At 44.9% G+C, this 24656-nt stretch overlaps 1 protein-coding gene across 4 annotated transcripts in view; it reads right to left on the bottom strand.

Moving 5' to 3' along the window:
- IRAK4 (interleukin 1 receptor associated kinase 4) overlaps window positions 1-24436 on the bottom strand; it is a 45028-nt gene extending 20592 nt beyond the window's left edge. Inside the window, exons 1-5 of one of the 4 annotated variants that reach the window (XM_038771830.1) lie at window positions 24330-24436; window positions 18743-18915; window positions 9034-9179; window positions 5506-5697; window positions 311-471 (exon numbers count right to left, since the gene is read on the bottom strand). In XM_038771830.1, the coding sequence (XP_038627758.1) occupies window positions 311-471; window positions 5506-5697; window positions 9034-9179; window positions 18743-18903 (660 nt within the window). In that variant the 5' untranslated portion in view covers window positions 18904-18915; window positions 24330-24436. Of the gene's footprint in view, window positions 1-310; window positions 472-5505; window positions 5698-6635; window positions 6717-9033; window positions 9180-18742; window positions 18916-24329 lie in introns of those variants that run through there. The other 3 variants (XM_038771834.1, XM_038771824.1, XM_038771841.1) reach the window with 3 other exon arrangements.
- Window positions 24437-24656: the final 220 nt, after the last annotated feature.

Genomic DNA, 24656 nt, shown 5'->3' with positions numbered 1-24656 from the left:
TAGTATTTACTAACTGCTTAGTTTACTAAGCGTTTGGGAGAGTACTATATTGTTAGTAGACATGATCCCTGCTCTCAGGGAGTTTAGAATTTAGCTGGTGAGATGAACACTAAAATAAATTATGGGTGGGAAGAAGCAATAGACTGTAAAGATATGTACCAAAACCAGTTCTTTATTAGACTAAATGCTGCCAAATATTATTTCATCTTTGTAGTTCCATCTAGGAAAAAAAAATCGGCAATTTTATCCACAGGAATAATCAAGCTTATAATTAAATCAATGGGTTTATATATATAAAAAAAGTCCTTACTGCTGCAAGTTTTTTCACTGCCACTACTCTGTTGCTGATGGAGCCTTTGTATACAACTCCAAAACCTCCCTCTCCCATTTTATTCCCACCAATTGAGATTGGACGCTCATCAAAGTTACTTGTAACACTCCTCAATTCTTGAAACGAAAATTGGTGAAAACCTGCAAACCACAAAAACAAGACAGAAAATGTTACTCGTGAAAGAAATCCAGTCTGTTGCCATTTTCATGACAGTCCTCTGTACAAAAGCAAGCATCAATGTAGATGCATCTTAGACACTGCCAGATGAATTTTGATAGGTGAATTTTCTGTAGAAAGATTTTCACTTTTGAGCTACGTAGTTTCTTTGCAATTTACATAATTCTGCTTCTGTTAAATCATGTTCGTTTTCATACTCGCATAAGTCACATAGCCTGTGCTTTAAATACTGTCGAATGTCTGCATTTCTTTACGGGCCTATCTTTTCCCGTTATATAATCTTTCTTATGTTTGTTATTCCGCATCCCCCGTCTACATGCCTGTCCTCATTGAAACAAAAACAGATGACGGAAAGAAAAATCATTCATTCACTCTTTCGGCATATTTTTTTTTTTTGAGATTTAATATGGGGAGAGCACTGTACTAGGCCCTTGGAAGACTACAAAGTGAAGAACACAGGTTCTGCCCTGACGGGGAACTGGGGGAATCAAGGCAGGTATGACCTGTATACACAAATTGATGACAGGAGGAAGAATAAAGGCTCTTTTAAGTTTTTCAGCTTTTGTTTTACTTATTTTGCACAGCATCCACAACAGTGCTGCGTACTGTAGTTAATTAATTGATCAATCAATCAATGGTAGTGATTCAGAAGCCTAGTGGGAAGAGCACAAGCTGGGAGTCAGAGGATCTGAGATCTAATCGCCACTCAGACACACATCTGTTGTGTGACGTTGGGTGAGTCACAACTTCTCTGTACCTCAGTTGCCACATCTGTAAATGGGGATTAAGACTGTGAGCCCCTCGTGGGACACCGTGTTCAACCTGATGACCTTTATCTACCCCAGTACTTAGTACAGTGCTTGCCACAGTAGAGAAGCAGCGTGGCTCAGTGGAAAGAGCCCGGGCTTGGGAGTCAGAGGACGTGGGTTCAAATCACAGCTCTGCCAATTGTCAGCTGTGTGACCTTGGGCAAATCACTTAACTTCTCTGTGCCTCAGTGACCTCATCTGTAAAATGGGGATTAAGACTGTGAGTCCCACGTGGGACAACCTGATCACCTTGTATCTGCCCCAGTGTTTAGAACAGTGCTTTGCACATAGTAAGCGCTTAACAAATGCCATTATTATTATTAAACCCTAAATGAATGCCATAAAAAATGAGTGCTTATTGTGTTCAGAACACTGTACTAAGCACTTGGGAGAGTACAAAATAAAAGAGTTGGTAGACATGTTCCCACAGTGCTTGGCACATAGTAAGTGCTTAACAAATCCCATCACTATTATTATAAAGAGCTGGCAGTCTAGATGGAGAGACAGAGACGGTAAAATAAATTACAGATAGGTTCTTAAGCACTATGGACCGAAGGTGGGGTGATTATCAAGTGCTTTAAGAGTGCAGAACCAAGTGATGATGATGGTGGCATTTATTAAGCGCTTACTATGTGCAAAGCACTGTTCTAAGCGCTGGGGAGGTTACAAGGCGATCAGATTGTCCCACAGAGGGCTCACAGTCTTAATCCCCATTTTACAGATGAGGTCACTGAGGCACAGAGAAGTGAAGTGACTTGCCCAAAGTCACACAGCTGACAGTTGGCGAAGCCCGGATTTGAACCCCTGACCTCTGACTCCAAAGCCCGGGCTCTTTCCACTGAGCCACGCCGCTTCTCATGCTTGCTGTTGTTGTGTTATGCTGTCGAGTCGTGGCCAACCCACTGCGACGCCACGGACACGTCTCTCCCAGAACACCCCGCTTCCGTCTGCAATCGTTCTGGTAGAGGATCCATACAGTTTTCTTGGTAAAGATACGGAAGTCGTTTACCATCGCCTCCTTCCATGCAGTCGATTTGAGTCTCCTCCCTCGACAATCTCTCCCTGGCCGCTGCTGCCCAGCACAGGTGAGATTTGACTTGTAGCAGATTGTCTGCCGCTCACTAGCCACTGCCCAAGCTAGGAATGTTTTGTTGTCTGTCTCTCCCTTCTAGACTGTGAGTGTGTTGTTGGGTAGGGACTGTCTCTATATGTTGCCTACTTGTACTTCCCAAGCGCTTAGTACAGTGCTCTGCACACAGGAAGCGCTCAATAAATACAATTGAATGAATGAATGAATGTAGGCCTCAGCTCGACTCTTCCTCCTGAAGTCGAGACTGGTAGAGGACTGGGAACTCTCCAGGGGTGACCCTGAGAGAGTGATCCAAGTGGTAGTTTATTTTAATCTGTCCTCCCCACTAGATTTTAAGCTCCTCGAGGGCTGCAATCATGCCTTCTATCGCTATTCCTTTTTTCCCAAGTGTTTAGTCAGTGCTCTCCACAGAGTAAATGCTCTATAAATACTGCTGATTGATTGACCTGTAAGGGCACTAAGAAATGGTACCTCATCAGAACTCAGAGCCCACTTAAGTGCTTAGTACAGTGCTCTGCACACAGTAAGCACTCAATAAATACGATTGATTGAATCCGCACTCTGGGAGATGCAAGCATTTTTGAGGGTCTTCTTAGTTTCAAAGGCAATCTGTGAGGAGAGCCTATCAATGAATCAACAAATGGTACGTAATAATAATAATTATGGCATTTGTTAAGCACTTACTATGTACCAGGCACTGTTCTAAGCAAAGGGGTAGCTACAAGGTAACCAGGTTGTCCCATGTGGGACTCACAGTCTTAGTTCCCATTTTACAGCTGAGATAACCGAGGCACAGACAAGTTAAGTGGCTTGCCCAAGGTCACACAGCAGACAAGTGACGGAGCGGCATTAGAACCCACATCCTCTGACTCGCAAGCCCATGTTCTTTCCATTAGTAATAACAATGATAATGATGGCATTTGTTAAGCACTTACTATGTACCAGGCACTGTTCTAAGCAAAGGGGTAGCTACAAGTTAACCAGGTTGTCCCATGTGGGACTCACAGTCTTAGTTCCCATTTTACAGCTGAGATAACCGAGGCACAGACAAGTTAAGTGGCTTGCCCAAGGTCACACAGCAGACAAGTGACGGAGCAGCATTAGAACCCACATCCTCTGACTCGCAAGCCCATGTTCTTTCCACTAGCAATAACAATGATAATGATGGCATTTGTTAAGCGCTTACTATGTGCACTGCATTGTTCTAAGCACTAAGCCACGTTGCTTTCACTTAGCATGTGCAGAGCACTGTACTAAACTTTGGGGGAGTCCAGTATAACAGAGTTAGTAGACACAACCTTGCCCACAAGGAGCTTATAGTCTCCAGTACTTCTTGAACGTCTACTGCGTGCAGATCAGTGTACCAGGCACTTGAAAGAGTACAACAGAATTAGTAATAATGGTATTTGTTAAGCACTTACTATGTGCAAAGCACCGTTCTAAGTGTTGGGGGGATACAAGGTGATCAGGTTGTCCCACATGGGGCTCACAGTCTTAATCCCCATTTTACAGATGAGTAACTGAGGCACAGAGAAGTTAAGTGACTTGCCAAAAGTCACACAGGTGACAAGTGGCGGAGCAGGGATTAGAACCCATGACCTCTGGCTCCCAAGCCCGGGCTCTTTCCACTGAGCCACGCTGCTTCTCTTAGTAGATATGATCCCTGTCCTCAAGGATCTTATAGCCTAGCTGCGGGGAGATGGATGAAAAAATAAAGTATAGGTAGGGGGAAGCAACAAATTGTGCATAGAAAAGTCCCAAAAGCTAGTGTCACCTTATGGAAAAGGAAAGAAGTTCTTGTGAGGTAAAGCTAAAGGATTTCCCCTCCACAATCCTTCCGGACAAGACCCTCCCTCCTTCTCCCATCCAAGGCAACCATAAACTTCCAGCCCCTTCAGGGCGCACGCTAACTCTCTCAAGACACACCGCCACATCCGTCGATGGGGTTTCGCTACTCAGTGTCTTCGAAGAAGAGTTAGTTGCTGTTCTGTAATTCTGCTGCTAACATAGTGTGGGTGATGAACACAAAAATCACAACTTTTTTTAATCCAATCACTTGCTATTAAAATGGGAAATACGCTGCGCGTTCAAGGGACTTAGCATTTAGTTACAATAACGAATCCCAAAATGTAACCAGTCTGTTAGACCCAACCAACATCTTGTATTCCAACCATCCATCAATGGTATTTGTTGAGTTATTACTGGGGGCGGAGCGCTGTACTAAATGACTGGGCGATCGGCTTTAAAGCACTCAATCACCTCGCCTCCTCCTACCTCGCCTCGTTACTCTCTTACTACAACGCAGCCCACACAATTTGCTCCTCTAATGTTAAACTTCTCACTGTACCTCCATCTTGTCTATCTCGCCACCCACCTTTCGTCCACGTCCTGTCTCTGGCTTGGAACGCCCTCCTTCTTACAATCGCTCTCCCCCCCTTCAAAGCCTTAATGAAGGCACATCTCCTCCAAGAGGCCCTTTAAGCACTTGATATTCACCCCATCCTCAGCCCCACAGCAGTGAGGTACATGCCTGTAATTCATTTAAGTTTATTAATGTCTCTTCCTCTAGATTGAAACCTGTGGGCAGCAAACGTGTCTACTAGCTCTGTTGTACTCTACCTTCCCAAGCCCTTCATACAGTGCTCTACATAATAATAATAATAATGGCATTTATTAAGCACTTATTCTTTGCAAAGCACTGTTCCAAGAGCTGGAGAGGTTACAAGGTGATCAGGTTGTCCCACGGTGGGGGCTCACAGTCTTAATCCCCATTATCCAGATGAGGGAACTGAGGCACAGAGAAGTGAAGTGACTTGCCCAAAGTCACACAGCTGACAACTGGCAGAGCCGGGATTTGAACCCATGATCTCTGACTCCAAAGCCCAGGCTCTTTTCCACTGAGCCACGCTGCTTCTCTTTGTATTAATGTATGTCTCCCCATCTAGACTGTAAGGTCACTGTGGGCAGGGAATGTGTCTGTTACACTGTTATAGTGTACCCTCCCAAATGCTTAGAACAGTGCTCTGCACACTGTAAGTGCTCAATAAATATGACTGACTGACTCCAGCTTTGAGTTCTCTGCCCAAAAAGATACTTACGTGTGTCGCTAAATTCCACACTGTTGGTCCCTGGACTCGTAGAATCAGGAAGTGAATAAGGTTCACGGCTCTGAGCCAGGCCGGGCAGGGTTCTCGTCGTCTCTCTGTCAAGGGGAGGCACCTGTTTCTCCTGAACGGGTAGGGTTTCTTGACAAGGTAGAGGAAGCATTAGGTCTGTTTTTGGTACAGCATCTGCCAACAAAAAACAGATTCACTCGAGAGAAGGCAGTGGAAAAAATGAAGGTGATTTACAGCTTGGCCTGGGGGGGAAAAAGAGCACAGGCCTGGGAGACGGAGGACCGCGTTCTAATCCTGGCTTCACTTGACTTCTCTGTGCCTCAGTTACCTCGCCTGTAAAATGGGGATTCGAATCCTGTTCTCCCTCCCATTTGGACTGGGGGGCCCCATAGGGGACAGGGACTCTCTCCGAACTGATTATCTTCTAGCTACCCCAGTGCTTAGACCAGTGCTTAGCACCTGGTAAGCACTTCAATGCCAACACACACCCCCTCCCCCTCGCCCCCCTCTCCATCCCCCCATCTTACCTCCTTCCCTTCCCCACAGCACCTGTATATATGTTTGTACATATTTATTACTCTATTTATTTATTTATTTCACTTGTACATATCTATTCTATTTATTTCATTTTGTTAGTATGTTTGGTTTTGTTCTCCGTCTCCCCCTTCTAGACTGTGAGCCCACTGTTGGGTAGGGACTGTCTCTATATGTTACCAGCTTGTACATCCCAAGCGCTTAGTACAGTGCTCTGCACAGAGTAAGCGCTCAATACGATAGATTGTTTGATTATTTATTTATTTTACTTGTACATATCTATTCTTTTTATTTTATTTTGTTAGTATGTTTGGTTTTGTTCTCTGTCTCCCCCTTTTAGACTGTGAACCCACTGTTGGGTAGGGACTGTCTCTATATGTTGCCAACTTGTTCTTCCCAAGCGCTTAGTACAGTGCTCTGCACACAGTAAGCGCTCAATAAATACGATTGATGATGATGATGATGACTGTCTCTATAGGCTGCCAACTTGTACTTCCCAAGCGCTTAGTCCAGTGCTCTGCACACAGTAAGCGCTCAATAAATACGATTGATTGATAGATTGACTGATCGTCAGGTACCTTGCAGCACGCCACACTAGCTTGCCACGCAGCTCCGCTTTTCACCCCTCAGCCCAGGCTGACAGCAGACGTGAAAAATCAGCTGGTGAGATCGGAATGCAGAGGAAGAGAGGAAGAGGGAAGATGGAAGAGACGGCATGAAGCAGGAGGAGCAAAAGGAGCTTGGGAAGGACTGGTAACAAGGGTATTTACTGAACCCTTACTGTGGGCACTATATTAAGCATTGGAAAAGCAGCGTGGCTCAGTGGAAAGAGCCCGGGCTTGGGAGTCAGAGGTCACGGGTTCTAATCCCGGATCCACCACTTGTCAGCTGTGTGACTCTGGCCAAGTCACTTCACTTCTCTGGGCCTCAGTTCCCTCATCCGTAAAATGGGGATGAAGACTGTGAGCCCCCTGTGGGACAACCTGATCACCTTGTATCCCTCCCAGCACTTAGAACAGAGCTTTGCACATAGTAAGCGCTTAATAAATGCCATTATTATTATTATACTTCATACAGTAGGTAGTTAACAACTCTGCCCTTGAAAAGCTGACATTCCCAAGGGTGTGATGAGTAATTATAATCATGATAATAATGATGGTATTTGTTAAGCGCTTACTACTACTAATAATAACGATGGCATTTGTTAAGCACTTACTATGTGCAAAGCACTGTAGTAGGCGCTGGGGAGGATATAAGGCGATCAGGTTGTCCCACGTGGGGCTCACAGTCTTAATCCCCATTGTACAGATGAGGTACAGAGAAGAATAATAATAATAACAATGATGGTGTTTGTTAAGCACTTACTATGTGCAAAGCACTGTACTAGGCTCTGGGGAGGATATAAGGCGATCAGGTTGTCCCACATTGGGCTCACAGTCTTAATCCCCATTTTACAGATGAGGTAACTGAGGCCCAGAGAATAATAATAATAATGATGGTATTTGTTAAGCACTTACTATATGCAAAGCACTGTACTAGGCGCTGGGGAGGACATAAGGCGATCAGGTTGTCCCACGTGGGGCTCACAGACTTAATCCCCATTTTACAGATGAGGTAACTGAGGCCCAGAGAATAATAATAATAATAACAATGATGGTATTTGTTAAGCACTTACTATGTGCAAAGCACTGTACTAGGCACTGGGGAGGATATAAGGCGATCAGGTTGTCCCATGTGGGCCTCACAGTCTTAATCCTCATTCATTTTACAGATGAGGTAACTGAGGCCCAGAGAATGATAATAATAATAATAATAATAATAATAATAATAATAATAATGATGGTATTTGTTAAGCACTTACTATGTGCAAAGCACTGTACTAGGCGCTGGGGAGGACATAAGGCGATCAGGTTGTCCCACATGGGGCTCAGTCTTAATCCCCATTTTACAGATCAGGTAACTGAGGCCCAGAGAAGTGAAGTGACTTGCCCCAAGTCACACAGCTGACAATTGGCAGAGCTGGGATTTGAACCCATGACCTCTGACTCCCAAGCCCGGGCTCTTTCCACTGAGCCACGCTGCTTCTCTTGTACTATAATACAAGATTATCAGGTTGTCCCATGTGGGGCTCACAGTCTTAATCCCCATTTTACAGATGAGGTAACTGAGGCCCAGAGAAGTGAAGTGACTTGCCCCAAGTCACACAGCTGACAATGGGCAGAGCCGGGATTTGAACCCATGACCTCTGACTCCCAAGCCCGGGCTCTTTCCACTGAGCCACGCTGCTTCTCTTGTACTATAATACAAGATTATCAGGTTGTCCCACGTGGGGCTCACAGCCTTAATCCCCATTTTACAGATGTAACTGAGGCCCATAGAAGTTAAATGACTCATCATCAATCATCAATCGTATTTATTGAGCGCTTACTGTGTGCAGAGCACTGTACTAAGCGCTTGGGAAGTACAAATTGGCAACTTATAGAGACTCGCCCGAAGTCACACAGCAGGCAAGTGGCGGGGGCCGGAATTCGAACCCATGACCCCGACTCCAAAGCCCGGGCTCTTCTCATAGTAGGTGCAGTGAGGACCCCGTTGCAAGTTGAGTTGCAAGACACAGATCGACAAGATCACATCTTTTATTTTCTGATCCCCCCGATGGAGACCACCTATAACTTTGGGGGCGGCGGGGGCAGTGGCGGTAACCCCGAGAGCGTGTCGTCCGCTACTTTGGCAAGGAAAGCTAAAAGCTAGAAAATCGGGTAAAAACACGGACAGGGGTCTTCGGTGGGAGTGGAAGGCAGCCTCTCTCATCATCAATCGTATTTATTGAGCGCTTACTGTGTGCAGAGCACTGGACTAAGCGCTTGGGAAGTCCAAGTTGGCAACATATAGAGGCGGTCCCTACCCAACAGTGGGCTCACAGTCTAAAAGGGGGAGACGGAGAAAAAAAACCAAACGTACTAACAACGATCGTACCTGGCAGTAAGAGACTCGCCGCTGCCAGAAACTGATTTCTCATCAAGAGATCCACAAGGTCGCCGACTGTGCAGTTTGATGTTCCCCAGTCAAAGAGTAATTCGCAAGTAGGGCTCTTCCCCATCTGGATTAATCCTTCAAATCTCCTTCAAAGGAAGCAGCAGAGACGACACATGAAATGAGTTTGTAAAAACAACTTCCACTCTCACGATTACTCTCTAACACGGTAGGTTAGGGGTTTTTTTTTTCAAATGTAACTACGAAGAGCACAATCGTTACAGCACTGGACATATTTATTGTGTCATCTATTGTGTCATATTTCTAGACTGTGAGCCCACTGGTGGGTAGGGACCGTCTCTATGTGTTGCCAACTTGTACTTCCCAACCGCTTAGTACAGTGCTCTGCACACAGTAAGCGCTCAATAAATACGAGTGGTTGATTGATTGATTACTGTTCTATTTATTAGTGATGTGTATATGTCTATAATTCCATTTATCTATTTTGAAGCTAAAAGCAGCATGGCTCAGTGGAAAGAGCCTGGACTTTGGAGGCAGAGGTCATGGGTTCAAATCCCGGCTCTGCCAACTGTCAGCTGTGTGACTTTGGGCAACTTACTTAACTTCTCTTAACTTCTTAGTAACTTCTCTTACTTAACCTCAGTTTCCTCATCTGTAAAATGGGGATTAAGACTGTGAGCCCCACATGGGACAACCTGATCACCTTGTATCCTTCCCAGTGCTTAGTACAGTGCTCTGCACATAGTAAGCGCTTAACAAATACCTAAATTATTATTATTATTATCTACTTGCTTTGTTTTGCTGTCTGTCTCCCCCTTCTAGCCCGTGAGCCTGTTGTTGGGCAGGGATTGTCTCGGCTGTCAAACTGTACTTTCCAAGCGTTTAGTACAGTGCTCTGCATGCAGTAAGCGCTCAATACGATAATGAATGAAATTTGGGATTAATTCCAAAACATTTGCTTCATGTTCATTTCTAGAATTCCATGATGATGATGGTATTTGTTATGCACTTACTAGGTGCCAAGCACTGTTCTAAGCTTTGAGGTAAATACAAAATTCTTTTCAAGAAGGGATGATTAAAAAGGCGTTCCTCTCTACGGCTGAGTGAAACGCCCGGTAATTGCAGTCCCGCTTCCCTGTGCACCTCTCGGGGGCGGGGGGGATTCAATCAATCAATCCATCGTATTTATTGAGCGTTTCCTGTGTGCAGAGCACTGTACTAAGCGCTTGGGAAGTACAAGTGGGCAACATATAGAGACAGTCCCTACCCAACAGTGGGCTCACAGTCTAAAAGGGGGAGCCTGCCTTCCCATTGTTGGGTAGGGACCGTCTCTATCAGTTGCCGACTTGTACTTCCCAAGCGCTTAGTCCAGTGCTCTGCACACAGTAGGCGCTCAATAAATACGATTGAATGAATGACTGAATCACAGCTGAGGAACTCTCGGCCTGCTCCCAACAGGCTCTGTGCATCAGGCACGCAGCCTCCCTGGGAACCAGAACGGGTTTCCCCCCACATCTCTGAAGAGACACCACCCCATCTTGCTTTCCACCATCCCAGTGGGAAAGAGAAGTAGCGTGGCTCAACGGAAAGAGCCTGAGATTGGGAGGTTGTGGGTTCGAATTCATGCATTCATTCAGTCATATATATTGAGCGCTTACTGTGTGCAGAGCACGGCGCTAAGCGCCCCCTTTTAGACTGTGAGCCCACTGTTGGGTAGGGACTGTCTCTATATGTTGCCAGCTTGTACTTCCCAAGCGCTTAGTACAGTGCTCTGCACACAGTAAGCGCTCAATAAATACGATTGATTGATTGATTGGAAAGCACAAGTTGGCGACATATAGAGATGGTCCCTACCCAACAACGGGCTCACATTCTAGAAGGGGGAAGACAGACAACAAAACAAAATCCCGAATCGAATCCCGGCTCGGCCGCTTGTCAGCCGTGTGACTTTGGGCGCGTCACTTGACTTCTCTGGGCCTCAGTGACCTCACCTGGAAAATGGGGATTACGACTGTGAGCCCCACGTGGGACAACCTGATCACCTTGTATTCATTCAGTCGTATTTATTGAGCGCTTACTCTGTGCAGAGCACTGGACTAAGACATGGGGAAGCAGCGTGGCTCAGTGGAAAGAGCACGGGCTTTGGAGCCAGGGGTCATGGGTTCGAATCCCAGATCCACCACATGTCTGCTGTGTGACCTTGGGCAAGTCACCTAACTTCTCGGAGCCTCAGTTACCTCATCTGTAAAATGGGGATTAAGACTGTGAGACCCACGCGGGACAACTTGATCACCCTGGATCTCCCCCCAGCACTTAGAACAGTGCTCTGCACATAGTAAGCGCTTAACAAATGCCATCATCATCATTATTATTATTACTAAGAGCTTGGGAAGTCCAAGTTGGCAACATATAGAGACGGTCCCTACCCAACAGCGGGCACTTGTATCCCACCCCAGTGCCTAGAACAGTGCTTGGCACACAGTCTTCTAGACTGTGAGCCCGCTGTTGGGTAGGGACCGTCTCTATAGGTTGCCAACTTGGACTTCCCAAGTGATTAGTAGCATTGAGAAGCAGCGTGGCTCAGTGGAAAGAGCCCGGGCTTTGGAGTCAAAGGTCACGGGTTCGAATCCTGGCTCCGCCACAGGTCTGCTGTGTGACCTTGGGCAATTCACTTACCTTCTCTGAGCCTCGGTTCCCTCATCTGTAAAAATGGGGATTAAGACTGTGAGCCCCACGTGGGACAACTTGATCACACTGTAACTCCCCCAGCGCTTAGAACAGTGCTTTGCACATAGTAAGCGCTTAACAAATGCCATCATCATCATTAGTACAGTCTGGGCACACAGTAAGCACTCAATAAATACGACTGAATGAATGAATAGTAAGCGCTTAACAAATACCAAATATTATTATTAAAGAAAACACCACCTGTGGCAGGAGGCCTCCTTAAAACCTCCGGAAGGCTAGGGGGAATAGTAAGCGCTTAACAAATACCAAATATTATTATTAAAGAAAACACCACCTGCAGCAAGAGGCCTCCTTAAATCCTCAGGAAGGCTAGGGGCTGTGGTAGCCGTGGCCGTGACTTGAGGTATGTTGTGGACTCTGAATCACAAGGTGCCTGAAATCCTGCTCCCCTAGTTACAGCTCCCTAGTAGCTTACGGTTGCCAGCTTGTACTTCCCAAGCGCTTAGTACATCATCATCATCATCAATCGTATTTATTGAGCGCTTACTATGTGCAGAGCACTGTACTAAGCGCTTGGGAAGTACAAATTGGCAACATATAGAGACAGTCCCTACCCAACAGTGGGCTCACAGTCTAAAAGGGGGAGACAGAGAACAAAACCAAACATACTAACAAAATAAAATAAATAGAATTGATATGTACAAGTAAAATAAACAGAGTAATAAATATGTACAAACATATACACATACAGTGCTCTGCACACAGCAAGCGCTCAATAAATACGATTGATTGATTGATTATGGTTTTATCTTCTGTACTGTGTACCTGACCATGTCTCTTATACTGCTTTACTGTTTTATTGTTTCACTGCTTCTGTGTTTGACGTCCTCTCTCCCACCTTTATTCAACGATTGTGTGAGCCCCTCGAGGGACAGGGTCTGTGTCTAATTCCCCCCTTGTTTACTCTTTCCCAGCGCTTAGCACAGTGCTCTGCACACCGTAATTGCTTAATAAATATCATTACCACTACTACTATTATGGGTCTAAAAATGGAGAATGGAGGGATCCCTCTTTTCAAATAATAATAATAATGATGGCACTTATTAAGCTCTTACTATGTGTAAAGCACTATTCTCAGCGCTAGGGAGGATACAAGGTGATCAGGTTGTCCCACACGGGGCTCACAGTCTTAATCCCCATTTTACAGATGAGGTCACTGAGGCCCAGAAGTTTCGGAGAAGCAGCGTGGCTCAGCGGAAAGAGCCCGGGCTCTGGAGTCAGAGGTCATGGGTTCAAATCCCGGCTCCACCACTTATCAGCTGTGTGACTTTGGGCAAGTCACTTAACTTCTCTAGGCCTCAGTGACCTCATCTGGAAAATGGGGATGAAGACTGTGAGCTCCCCTTGGGACAACCTGATCACCTTGTTAACCTCCCCAGCGCTTAGAACAGTGCTTTGCACATAGTAAGCGCTTAATAAATGCTATCATTATTATTATTATTAAGTGACTTGCCCAAAGTCACACAGCTGACAGTTGGCGGAGCCGAGATTTGAACCCATGACCTCTGACTCCAAAGCCCGGGCTCTTTCCACTGAGCCACGCTGCTTCTCTTTTTTACGGTATTTGTTAAGCGCTTACTATGTGCCAGGCACTGTAGTAAGTGGTGAGGTAGATTCAAGCTAATGAAGGTCGACACAGCCCCTATCAATCAATCAATCGTATTTATTGAGCGCTTACTGTGTGCAGAGCACTGTACTAAGCGCTTGGGAAGTACAAGTTGGCAACATATAGAGACAGTCCCTACCCAACAGTGGGCTCACAGTCTAAAAGACTATCCCATGTGGGGCTCATAATCTGAATCCCCATTTAACAGATGAGGTAACCGAGGACCAGAGAAGTGAAGAGACTACCCAAGGTCACACAGCGGACAAGTGGTGGTTCTGAGACATGTCTACATGTTTTGTTTTGTTGTCTGTCTCCCCCTTCTAGACTGTGAGCCCGTTGCTGGGTAGGGACCGTCTCTATATGTTGCCGACTTGTACTTCCCAAGCGCTTAGTACAGTGCTCTGCACACAGTAAGCGCTCAATAAATATGATTGAATGAATGAATGAATGGGATTGGAACCCAAGCAGGTCCTTCTGACGCCCAGGCCAGGGACTCTCTCCCCCTTTTCCCCCAGGTGTCCCCCAGACTGCTCAATAATAACAATAATAATAATGATGGCATTTATTAAGCGCTTACTATGTGCAAAGCACTGTTTTAAGCGCTGGGGAGGTTACAAGGTGATCAGGTTATCCCACGTGGGGCAACAAAAACAAAAAGAACAAAAAACCAAAAACAAAACATGTAGAAAGGTGTCAGAACCGTCAGAATAAACAGAATTCTAGTTAAATATGCACGTCATTAATAAAATAGAATAAATATGTCCAAGTCTTAACCCCCATTTTACAGATGAGGTAACTGAGGCGCAGCGAAGTGAAGTGACTTGCCCAAAGTCACACAGCTGACAACTGACAGAGCCGGGATTTGAACCCTTGACCTCTGACTCCAAAGCCCGGGCTCTTTCCACTGAGCCACGGCCAAGATCCTCTTACTTTTCCTGGGCTCCGGAGCTAAACGGCGGAAAATAATGGTAGTTACCGAGCAACCTCCAACGGAGTGTAACAGGCTGCGCTTAGGAAAGTGCTTAGGAAAATTCATCAATCAATCAATCAATCGTATTTATTGAGCACTTACTGTGTGCAGAGCACTGGACTAAGCGCTTGGGAAGTGCAAGTTGGCAACATATAGAGACGGTCCCTACCCAACAACGGGCTCACCGTTAAGCACTTACTATGTGCCAATCGATCAATCAATCGTATTTATTGAGCGCTTACTGTGTGCAGAGCACTGCACTAAGCGCTTGGGAAGTGCAAGCTGGCAACATATAGAGACGGTCCCTACCCAACAGTGGGCTCACAGTCTAAAAGGGGGAGACAGAGGACAAAATCAAACATACTACCAAAATAAATAGAATAGATATGTACAAGTAAAATAAATAGAGTAATAAATCTGTACAAACATATATACAGGTGCTGTGGGGAAGCGTTTAACAGATACCACAATTATTAATACGATTATTAGTACATCCACACAGATCACCACTCTTCCTAAGCCTTTTTAAAATCACATCCTCAACCAAGAGGTGCTTCCCAATTACGCCTTCGTCTTCTCTCCCCCCTCCCTCTTCGGTGTCGCTTCCGCACTTTGAACTTTACCCTTAATCGATTTCAATGTCCGTCTCCCCCTCTAGACTGGAAACTCCCGGTGGACAGGGCACACGTCTACCGACTCTGTTGTAGCGTACTCTCCCGAGGGCTTAGTACAGTGCTCTGCCACTGACTGACTGCCCGATTACGCAGAGGTTTCACTTGGCGGCCAGCAAGGGCCCACCACCAAGCCTTGGCGGCCACTGCTGCTTCCAAGGGCCTGGGAGCGGGATGGGATCCAACGGACCCAGCCGGAATGCCGGGATTTGGGCAGGGGCGGGAAAGGGTGGGGCCGAAGCCCACTTCTTGTATGAGACAATGACGACCGCACTTTTTTCAAGAGCGTAAGACCGTGAGCCCCGTTGTTGGGTAGGGACCGTCTCTATACGTTGCCGACTTGTACTTCCCAAGCGCTTAGTCCAGTGCTCTGCACACAGTCAGCGCTCAATAAATACGACTGAATGAATGAATGGGCCCTGTTCCCTGCTCACAAGAAGCTTCCGCTATAGAGGTTAGAGGCTCTTCTCATCTCTCGCTCAGCCTCCGATCCCGCGGACTCCTCTTACCCCACTGGATTCTGCGTGGAATCTCTTTGTTGTCCCACTGAGCAGTGTCATTACTCTATTTATTTATTAATTACTCTATTTATTTATTTATTACTCTATTTATTTATTACTCTAGTCATTTATTTATTACTCTACTTATTTATTACTCTATTTATCTCCCCCTTCTAGACTGTGAGCCCGTTGTTGGGTAGGGACCGTCCCTATACGTCGCCGACTTGTACTTCCCAAGCGCTTAGTCCAGTGCTCTGCACATAGTCAGCGCTCAATAAATACGACTGAATGAATGAATGGGCCCTGTTCCCTGCTCACAAGAACCTTCCGCAATAGAGGTTAGAGGCTCTTCTCACCTCTCGCTCAGCCTCCGATCCTGCGGACTCCTCTTAACCCACTGGATTCTGTGTGGAATCTCTTTGTTGTCCCACTGAGCAGTGACATTATTTATTTATTTATTTATTACTCTATTTATTAATTACTCTATTTATTTATTACTCTATTTATTACTCTACTTATTTATTACTCTATTTACTTATTTATTTCACTTGTACATATCCTATTTTATTTTGTTGATATGTTTTGTTTTGTTCTCTGTCTCCCCCTTCTAGACTGTGAGCCCGCTGTTGGGTAGGGACCGTCTCTGTTCGTTGCCGACTTGTACTTCCCAAGCGCTTAGTCCAGTGCTCTGCACACAGTCAGCGCTCAATAAATATGACTGAATGAATGAATGGGCCCTGTTCCCTGCTCACAAGAACCTTCCACTATAGAGGTTAGAGGCTCTTCTCACCTCTCGCTCAGCCTCCGATCCTGCGGACTCCTCTTAACCCACTGGATTCTGTGTGGAATCTCTTTGTTGTCCCACTGAGCAGTGACATTATTTATTTATTTATTTATTAATTACTCTATTTATTTATTACTCTATTTATTACAATATTTATTACTCTACTTATTTATTACTCTATTTAATTATTTATTTCACTTGTACATATCCTATTTATTTTATTTTGTTGATATGTTTTGTTTTGTTCTCTGTCTCCCCCTTCTAGACTGTGAGTCCGTTGTTGGGTAGGGACCGTCTCTATACGTTGCCGACTTGTACTTCCCAAGCGCTTAGTCCAGTGCTCTGCACACAGTCAGCGCTCAATAAATACGACTGAATGAATGAATGGGCCCTGTTCCCTGCTCAAAAGAAGCTTCCGCTATAGAGGTTAGAGGCTCTTCTCATCTCTCGCTCAGCCTCCGATCCTGCGGACTCCTCTTACCCCACTGGATTCTGCGTGGAATCTCTTTGTTGTCAATCAATCAATCATATTTATTGAGCGCTTACTATGTGCAGAGCACTGCACTAAGCGCTTGGGAAGTACAAATTGGCAACATATAGAGACAGTCCCTACCCAACAGTGGGCTCACAGTCTAAAAGAGTTGTCCCACTGAGCAGTGACATTACTCTATTTATTTATTTATTAATTACTCTATTTATTTATTAATTACTCTATTTATTTATTTATTACTCTACTTATTTATTACTCTATTTATTTCACTTGTACATATCCTATTTGTTTTATTTTGTTAATATGTTTGGTTTTGTTCTCTGTCTCCCCCTTCTCGACTGTGAGCCCACTGTTGGGTAGGGACCGTCTCTACATGTTGCCAACTTGTACTTCCCAAGTGCTTAGTACAGTGCTGTGCACACAGTAAGTGCTCAATAAATACGATTGATTGACTGATTGGTTGACAGGGATTTTTTTTCTTTTGCACTTCCAGCAGACTCTAGGTCAGTTGGTCGTATTTACTGAGTGCTTACTGTGTGCCCAGCATTCATTCATTCATTCAATCATATTTATTGAGCGCTTACTGTGTGCAGAGCCCTGTACTAAGTGCTTGGGAAGTACAAGCACTGCACTAAGAGCTTGGGAGAGTACAATCAATCAATCAATCGTATTTATTGAGCGCTTACTGTGTACAGAGCACTGTACTAAGCGCTTGGGAAGTACAAGTTGGCAACATATAGAGACAGTCCCTACCCAACAGTGGGCTCACAGTCTAAAAGGGGGAGACGGAGAACAAAACCAAACATACTAACAAAATAAAATAAATAGAATAGATATGTACAAGTAAAATAGAGTAATAAATATGTACAAACATATATACAGGTGCATACATATATACAGTACAGTACAGTATAACAATAAACAGCAAAGCAGCGTGGCTCAGTGGAAAGAGCCCGGGCTTTGGAGTTAGAAGTCATGGGTTCAAATCCCGGCTCCGCCAATTGTCAGTTGTGTGACTTTGGGCAAGTCACTTCACTTCTCTGGCCCTCAGTTCCCCCATCTGTAAAATGGGGATTAAGACTGTGAGCCCCCCGTGGGACAACCTGATCACTTTGTAACCTCCCCAGAGCTTAGAACAGTGCTTTGCACATAGTAAGTGCTTAATAAATGCCATTATCACTATTATTGTTATAATAAACAGACACATTCCCTGCCCACCGTGAGCTTATAGGGTAGAGAGAAGTCCAGGTCCCAGTGGGAGCTAAAGGGATGTTTCTGATCCTGGAACTCAGACCCTCCGGAAACTCTGATTTTCCACATTCATTCATTCAATTGTATTTATTGAGCGCTTCCTGTGTGCAAAGCACTGTACTAAGCACTTGGAAAGTACAAGTCGGCAACATATAGAGACGGTCCCTACCCAACAACGGGCTCACAGTCTGGAAGGGGGAGACAGACAACAAAACAAAACATATAGACAGGTGTCAGAACCGTCAGAATAAATAGAATTCTAGTTATATGCACATCATTAATAAAATAGAGTAGTAAATATGTACAAATAAAATAAATAGAGTAATGAATCTGTACAAATATATACAAGGGCTGTGGGGAGGGGAAGGAGAGGAAAAAGGGAGCCACATGCCATATCCCTTTCAAAGCTCCTTTCCTTCAAAGTCCCACCTAAAGTTCACCCAACACTCAAAATGAAAAGTTGCCATCCGAGGGAAAAGAAATGCGGCCAGGTAATTCAGTAATAGAGTTATGCTCCTTTAGTTCCAGCCCAGTTCCTGTACTAATTATTAATGTGGCATTTATTAAGCGCTTACTATGCGCAAAGCATAGCACGCATAGCACAGGCAGTTGGCAAGCATCCGAACAATTATGTCAAAAATATTTTCCCAAGACGGCCCTTCATACTTTACCTTATATGAAACTGGTTGTATTTACTCTCTCCAGAAGGCTTTTTGATATCAACCGCTAACTTCTTCCATCCTTCCTGAGGATCGATGAAATCTGCCAGCTGCCTAATTAGCCCAAAATTGAGGCAGCGGACGTATGTCGACGGGGTTACCGTTTTACTCATCGTCTTCTAATCCTACAATACGAACCGGCTCATTAGAATTTTACCGTCGTGAATCCAGTTGACGTCTGTTAGGTCATAGATCTCGGCAGACGCACTTCCCTCTTTATAAATCGCACAATTGAAAATCTAACAGACTGATTAATGGGCATAAAAAGGCAACACTCATTATACACCTTGAAAAACCAAATGCAAACTGCACCGAGGATTAATTAGACTGTGCTCCCACCGGCTTTCCTTTTCCCAATCTCCACTACACATTGATGCCTAATCACATACTGAAATGGACTTCGCTGACTTCTGGGTTTGTTTTCCTGAAGGATTCTGATTTCTTTTGAAAAAAGAAAGATTCCGCCCTCCCCCATCCGCCCTCAATACCATCCCTATACGTTGCCAACTTGTACTTCCCAAGCGCTTAGTACAGTGCTCTGCACACAGTAAGCGCTCAATAAATACGATTGAATGAATGAATGAGCAGGGAATGTGTCTGCTTATTGTTATTCTGGCCTCTCCCAAGTGCTCTGCACACAGTAAAAGCGCTCAATAAATACCAGGAGCAGCATGGCACAGTGCTTTTAGACTGTGAGCCCACTGTTGGGTAGGGACTGTCTCTATATGTTGCCAACTTGTACTTCCCAAGCGCTTAGTACAGTGCTCTGCACACAGTAAGCGCTCAATAAATATGATTGATGATGATGATGATGGACAGAGCACGGGCCTGGGAATCAGGGGGTCTTGGGTTCTAATCCCACTCTGCCACTTCATAATAATGACGGCATTTGTTAAGCGCTTACTATGTGCAAAGCACTGTTTTAAGCGCTGGGGAGGATACAAGGTGATCAGGTTGTCCCATGTGGGGCTCACAGTCCTCACCCCCATTTTCCAGATGAGGGAACTGAGGCCCGGAGAAGTCAAGTGACTTGCCCAAAGTCACACAGCTGACAGTTGGCGGAGCCGGGACTTGAACCCATGACCTCTGACTCCAAAGCCCGGGCTCTTTCCACTGAGCCAGGCGGCTTCTCGTCTTCTCTGCTTGTCATCATCAATCGTATTTATTGAGCGCTTACTATGTGCAGAGCACTGTACTAAGCGCTTAAAATTTTATCTCAGCACTCTTAGGTGATCTATTCTAGACCCTCCTAGGTATTTACAATCTTTTTTTTAAACTCTCATACCAGAGAGGGGATTAGAACCCAGGCCTCCAGCCTTTCAAGGCTGTTACTTTCCCTCTGAGCCACCACAGGCCTGCTGTGTGACCTTGGGCATTTCTCCCCCTTCTAGACTGTGAGCCCGCTGTTGGGTAGGGACCGTCTCTATACGTTGCCGACTTGTACTTCCCAAGCGCTTAGTCCAGTGCTCTGCACACAGTAAGCGCTCAATAAATACGATTGAATGAAGGAATGACTGTCTCTTCACTTCTCTGTGCCTCAGTGACCTCATCTGTAAAATGGGGATGGAGACTGTGAGTCCCACGTGGGACAAGGACTGTGTCCAACCCGATTTGCTCGAGTGCTCAGTACAGTGCTCTGCACAGACTAAACACTTCACAAATACGACTGGTTGACTGAATAAATACAACTGACTGACTGACTCTGCGGGGACCCATATTTCTCGGGCCCATCTCCTCCAGGAGGCCTTCCCAGACTAGGCCCCGCTTTTCTCTGTCTCCCCCTTTTAGACTGTGAGCCCACTGTTGGGTAGGGACTGCCTCTATAAGTTGCCAACCTGTACTTCCCAAGCGCTTAGTACAGTGCTCTGCACACAGTAAGCGCTCAATAAATACGATTGATTGATTGATTTTCCTCATCTTCCCCTCCCTTCTGCGGCATCCTGACTTGCTCCCTTCGCTCCCCCCCGCCCCAACTAGCTCCACAGTACTTATATCCACATCTCTCATTTAATTAGAAATAATAATAATAGAAGTGATAATTATGGTATTTATTAAGCACTTACTATGTGCCAAACACTGCTCTAAGTGCTGGGGTAATAATAATAATAATAATTATGGCATTTGTTAAGCGCTTACTACGTGCAAAGCACTTTTCTAAGCGCTGGGGGGGATACAAGGCGATCAGGTTGTCCCACGGGGGGCTCAAAGTCTCAATCCCCATATTACGGATGAGGGAATTGAGGCACAGAGAGGTCAATTGGCCTGCCCAAGGTCACACAGCAGACAAGTGGCGGAGCGGCATTAGAACCCACGACCTCTGACTCCCAAGCCCGGGCTCTTTCCACTGAGCCACGCTGTCCAGTGCTGGGCACCCAGTAAGTGCTGAACAAGTATTATTATTAGAAATACTACAAATAAAGTTACAGCTATGTACATTTGCTTGGATCCACCCCAGCACTTAGTACAGCGCCTGGCACATAGTAAGCGCTTAACAAGTATTATTAGTAGTAATAATACCAATGACGTTACATATATTTACATTTGCTTGGATGCACCCCAGCGTTTAGTACAGTGCCGGCCACACAGTAAGCACTTAACAAATATCACTAATAATACAAAGTTACAGATCTGAACATTTGCTTGGATTCATCCTAGCGCTTAGTACAGTTCCTGCCACATAGTAAGCGCTTAACAAATATTATTATTAATAATACAGATACGTACATTCATTCATCCATTCAATCGTATTTATTGAGCACTTACTGCGTGCTGAGCGCTGTACTAAGCATTTTCTTGGCCCCACCCCAGTGCTTAGTACAGTGCCTGCCACATAGTCAGCGCTTAACAAATATTATCATTATTAATAATGCAAATAAAGTTAGAGATCTGTACATTTGCTTGGTCCCCCCCCCCCCCCCCCCCCAGCGCTTAGTACAGTGCCTGGAACTTAGTAGGAGCTTAAAAAATATCATGATTATTAATAATACAGATCTGTACATTTGCTTGGCCCCACCCCAGCGCTTAGTACACTGCCTGCCACATAGTAAGCGCTTAACAAATGTTATTATTACTAATAATGCAAATACAGTTAGAGATCTATACATTTGCTTGCATCCACCCCAGCGCTTAGTACAGTGCCTGTCACATAGTAAGCGCTTAACAAATATTATCATTAATGATACACATAAAGTCATAGATCTGTACATTTGCTTGCATCCACCCCAGCGCTTAGTACAGTGGCTGCCACACATTAAGTGCTTAACAAGTACTATCAATATTAATACTACAAATAAAGTCACAGATCTGTACATTTGCTCGCATCCACCCCAGCGCTTAGTACAGTGCCTGCCACATACTAAGCGCTTAACAAGGATTATCAATATTAATACTACAAATAGAGATCTGCACATTTGCTTGGATCCACCCCAGCGCTTAGTACAGTGCCTGCCACATAGCCAGCACTTACATATTATCATTAATAATACAAATAAAGTCACAGATCTGTACATTTGCTTGCATCCACCCCAGCGCTCACTACAGTGCCTGCTACATAGTAAGCGCTTAACAAGTACTATCAATATTAATACTACAAATAAAGTCATAGATCTGTAATTTTGCTTGGATCCACCCCAGCGCTTGGTACAGTGGCTGCCCCATAGTAAGCACTTAAATATTATCATTAATAATACAAATAAAGTCACAGATCTGTACATTTGCCTGCATCCACCCTAGCGCTTAGTACAGTGCCTGCCACATCATCATCAATCGTATTTAGCGCTTAACAAATATTATCATTATTAATAATGCAACTAAAGTCATAGATCTGTACATTTGCTTGCATCCACCCCAGCGCTTAGTACAGTGCCTGCCACATAGTAAGCACGTAACAAATATTATCATTAATGATATAAAGTCATAGATCTGTACATTTGCTCGCATCCACCCCAGCGCTTAGTACAGTGCCTGCCACATAGTAAGCGCTTAACAAGGATTATCAACATTAATACCACAAATACAGTTAGAAATCTGTACGTGTGCTTGGGACCCACCCCAGCGCTTAGTACAGTGCCTGCCACATAATAAGCGCTTAACAAGAATTATCAATATTAATACTACAAATAGAGATCTGTACATTTGCTTGCATCCAACCCAGCACTTAGTACAATGCCTGCCAGATAGTAAGCATTTAAATATTATCATTAATAATACAAATAAAGTCACAGATCTGTACATTTGCCTGCATCCACCCCAGCGCTTAGTACAGTGCCTGACACATAGCAAGCACTTAAATATTATCAATAATAATACAAAGTCACAGGTCTGTACATTTGCCTGCATCCACCCCAGCGCTTAGTACAGTGCCTGCCACATAGTAAGCGCTTAACAAGGATTATCAATCTTAATACCACAAATACAGTTAGAGATCCGTACATGTGCGTGGACCCACCCCAGCGCTTAGTACAGTGCCTGCCACATAGTAAGCACTCAAATATTATTAATACTACAAATAAAGTCACAGATCTGTACATTAGCTTGGATCCACCCCAGCGCTTAGTACAGTGCCTGCCACATAGTAAGCGCTTAACAAGGATTATCAATCTTAATACTACAAATCCAGTTAGAGATCTGTACATTTGCTTGGATCCACCCCAGCGCTTAGCATAGTAAGCACTCAAATATTATCATTAATACTACAAAGTCACAGATCTGCACATTTGCCTGCATCCACCCCAGCGCTTAGTACAATGCCTGACACATAGTAAGCACTCAAATATTATCATTAATAATACAAAGTCATAGATCTGTACATTTGCCTGCATCCACCCCAGCGCTTAGTACAGTGCCTGCCATATAACAAGCACTTAAATATTATCATTAATAATACAAAGTCACAGATCTGTACATTTGCCTGGATCCACCCCAGCGCTTAGTACAATGCCTGCCACATAGTAAGCACTCAAATATTATCATTAATACTACAAATAGTCACAGATCTGTACATTTGCTTGCATCCACCCCAGCGCTTAGTACAGTGCCTGCCACATAGTAAGCACTCAAATATTATCATTAATACTACAAATAGAGTCACAGATCTGTACATTTGCCTGCATCCACCCCAGCGCTCAGTACAGTGCCTGCCACATAACAAGCACTTAAATATTATCCTTAATAATACAAATAAAGTCACAGATCTGTACATTTGCCTGCAATCATCCCAGCGCTTAGTACAGTGCCTGCCACATAGCAAGCACTCAAATATTACCATTAATAATACAAATAAAGTCACAGATCTGTACATTTGCCTGCATCCACCCCAGCGCTTAGTACAGTGCCTGCCACATAGTAAGCGCCTAACAACTATTCTGACTAGATGTCACTTCCCAGCGCTTAGAACAGTGCTTTGCACATAGTAAGCGCTTAACAAATGCCATCATCATCATCATTATTATCATTATTAGTATTATTACTAGGAATATAGTGAAAGATCTGTCCACTCCCTGGGTATTATTATTATTATTATTATTATTATTATTATTACTAGGAATACAGTGAGAGATCTGTCCATTTCCTGGGCCCCCGGCGGGTGGCGGCCAGTACAGTGTCAGGCCCGTAGTGAGCGGTTAAGCGAGGCCAGGCTTGGCCCACTGGCCTCCCCGCGCCTTTAAAACCCCTTTCGGTCGGGGGGAAAAAACCCGCCACCCCTTCCGGCCCATCCCTTTAAGAACGCCGCACATGCGCATAGACGAGCTGCGCGCGCAAGGGCGCGCAAGGGCCCGGGCTCTTCCGGGTTCTTCCCCGGGCGGGGAGGCCGTGATTGGCTGGGGGACGGAAGGGGCGGGGCCTGGACGGGGTCAGGCCGGGGTCA

The sequence above is a fragment of the Tachyglossus aculeatus genome, chromosome 2 (genome assembly GCF_015852505.1).
Source record: "Tachyglossus aculeatus isolate mTacAcu1 chromosome 2, mTacAcu1.pri, whole genome shotgun sequence".
Classification (NCBI taxonomy): Eukaryota; Metazoa; Chordata; class Mammalia; order Monotremata; family Tachyglossidae; genus Tachyglossus; species Tachyglossus aculeatus.
Note: the sequence above shows the minus strand (reverse complement) of the source record. Positions and strands in the feature narration are given on the sequence as shown.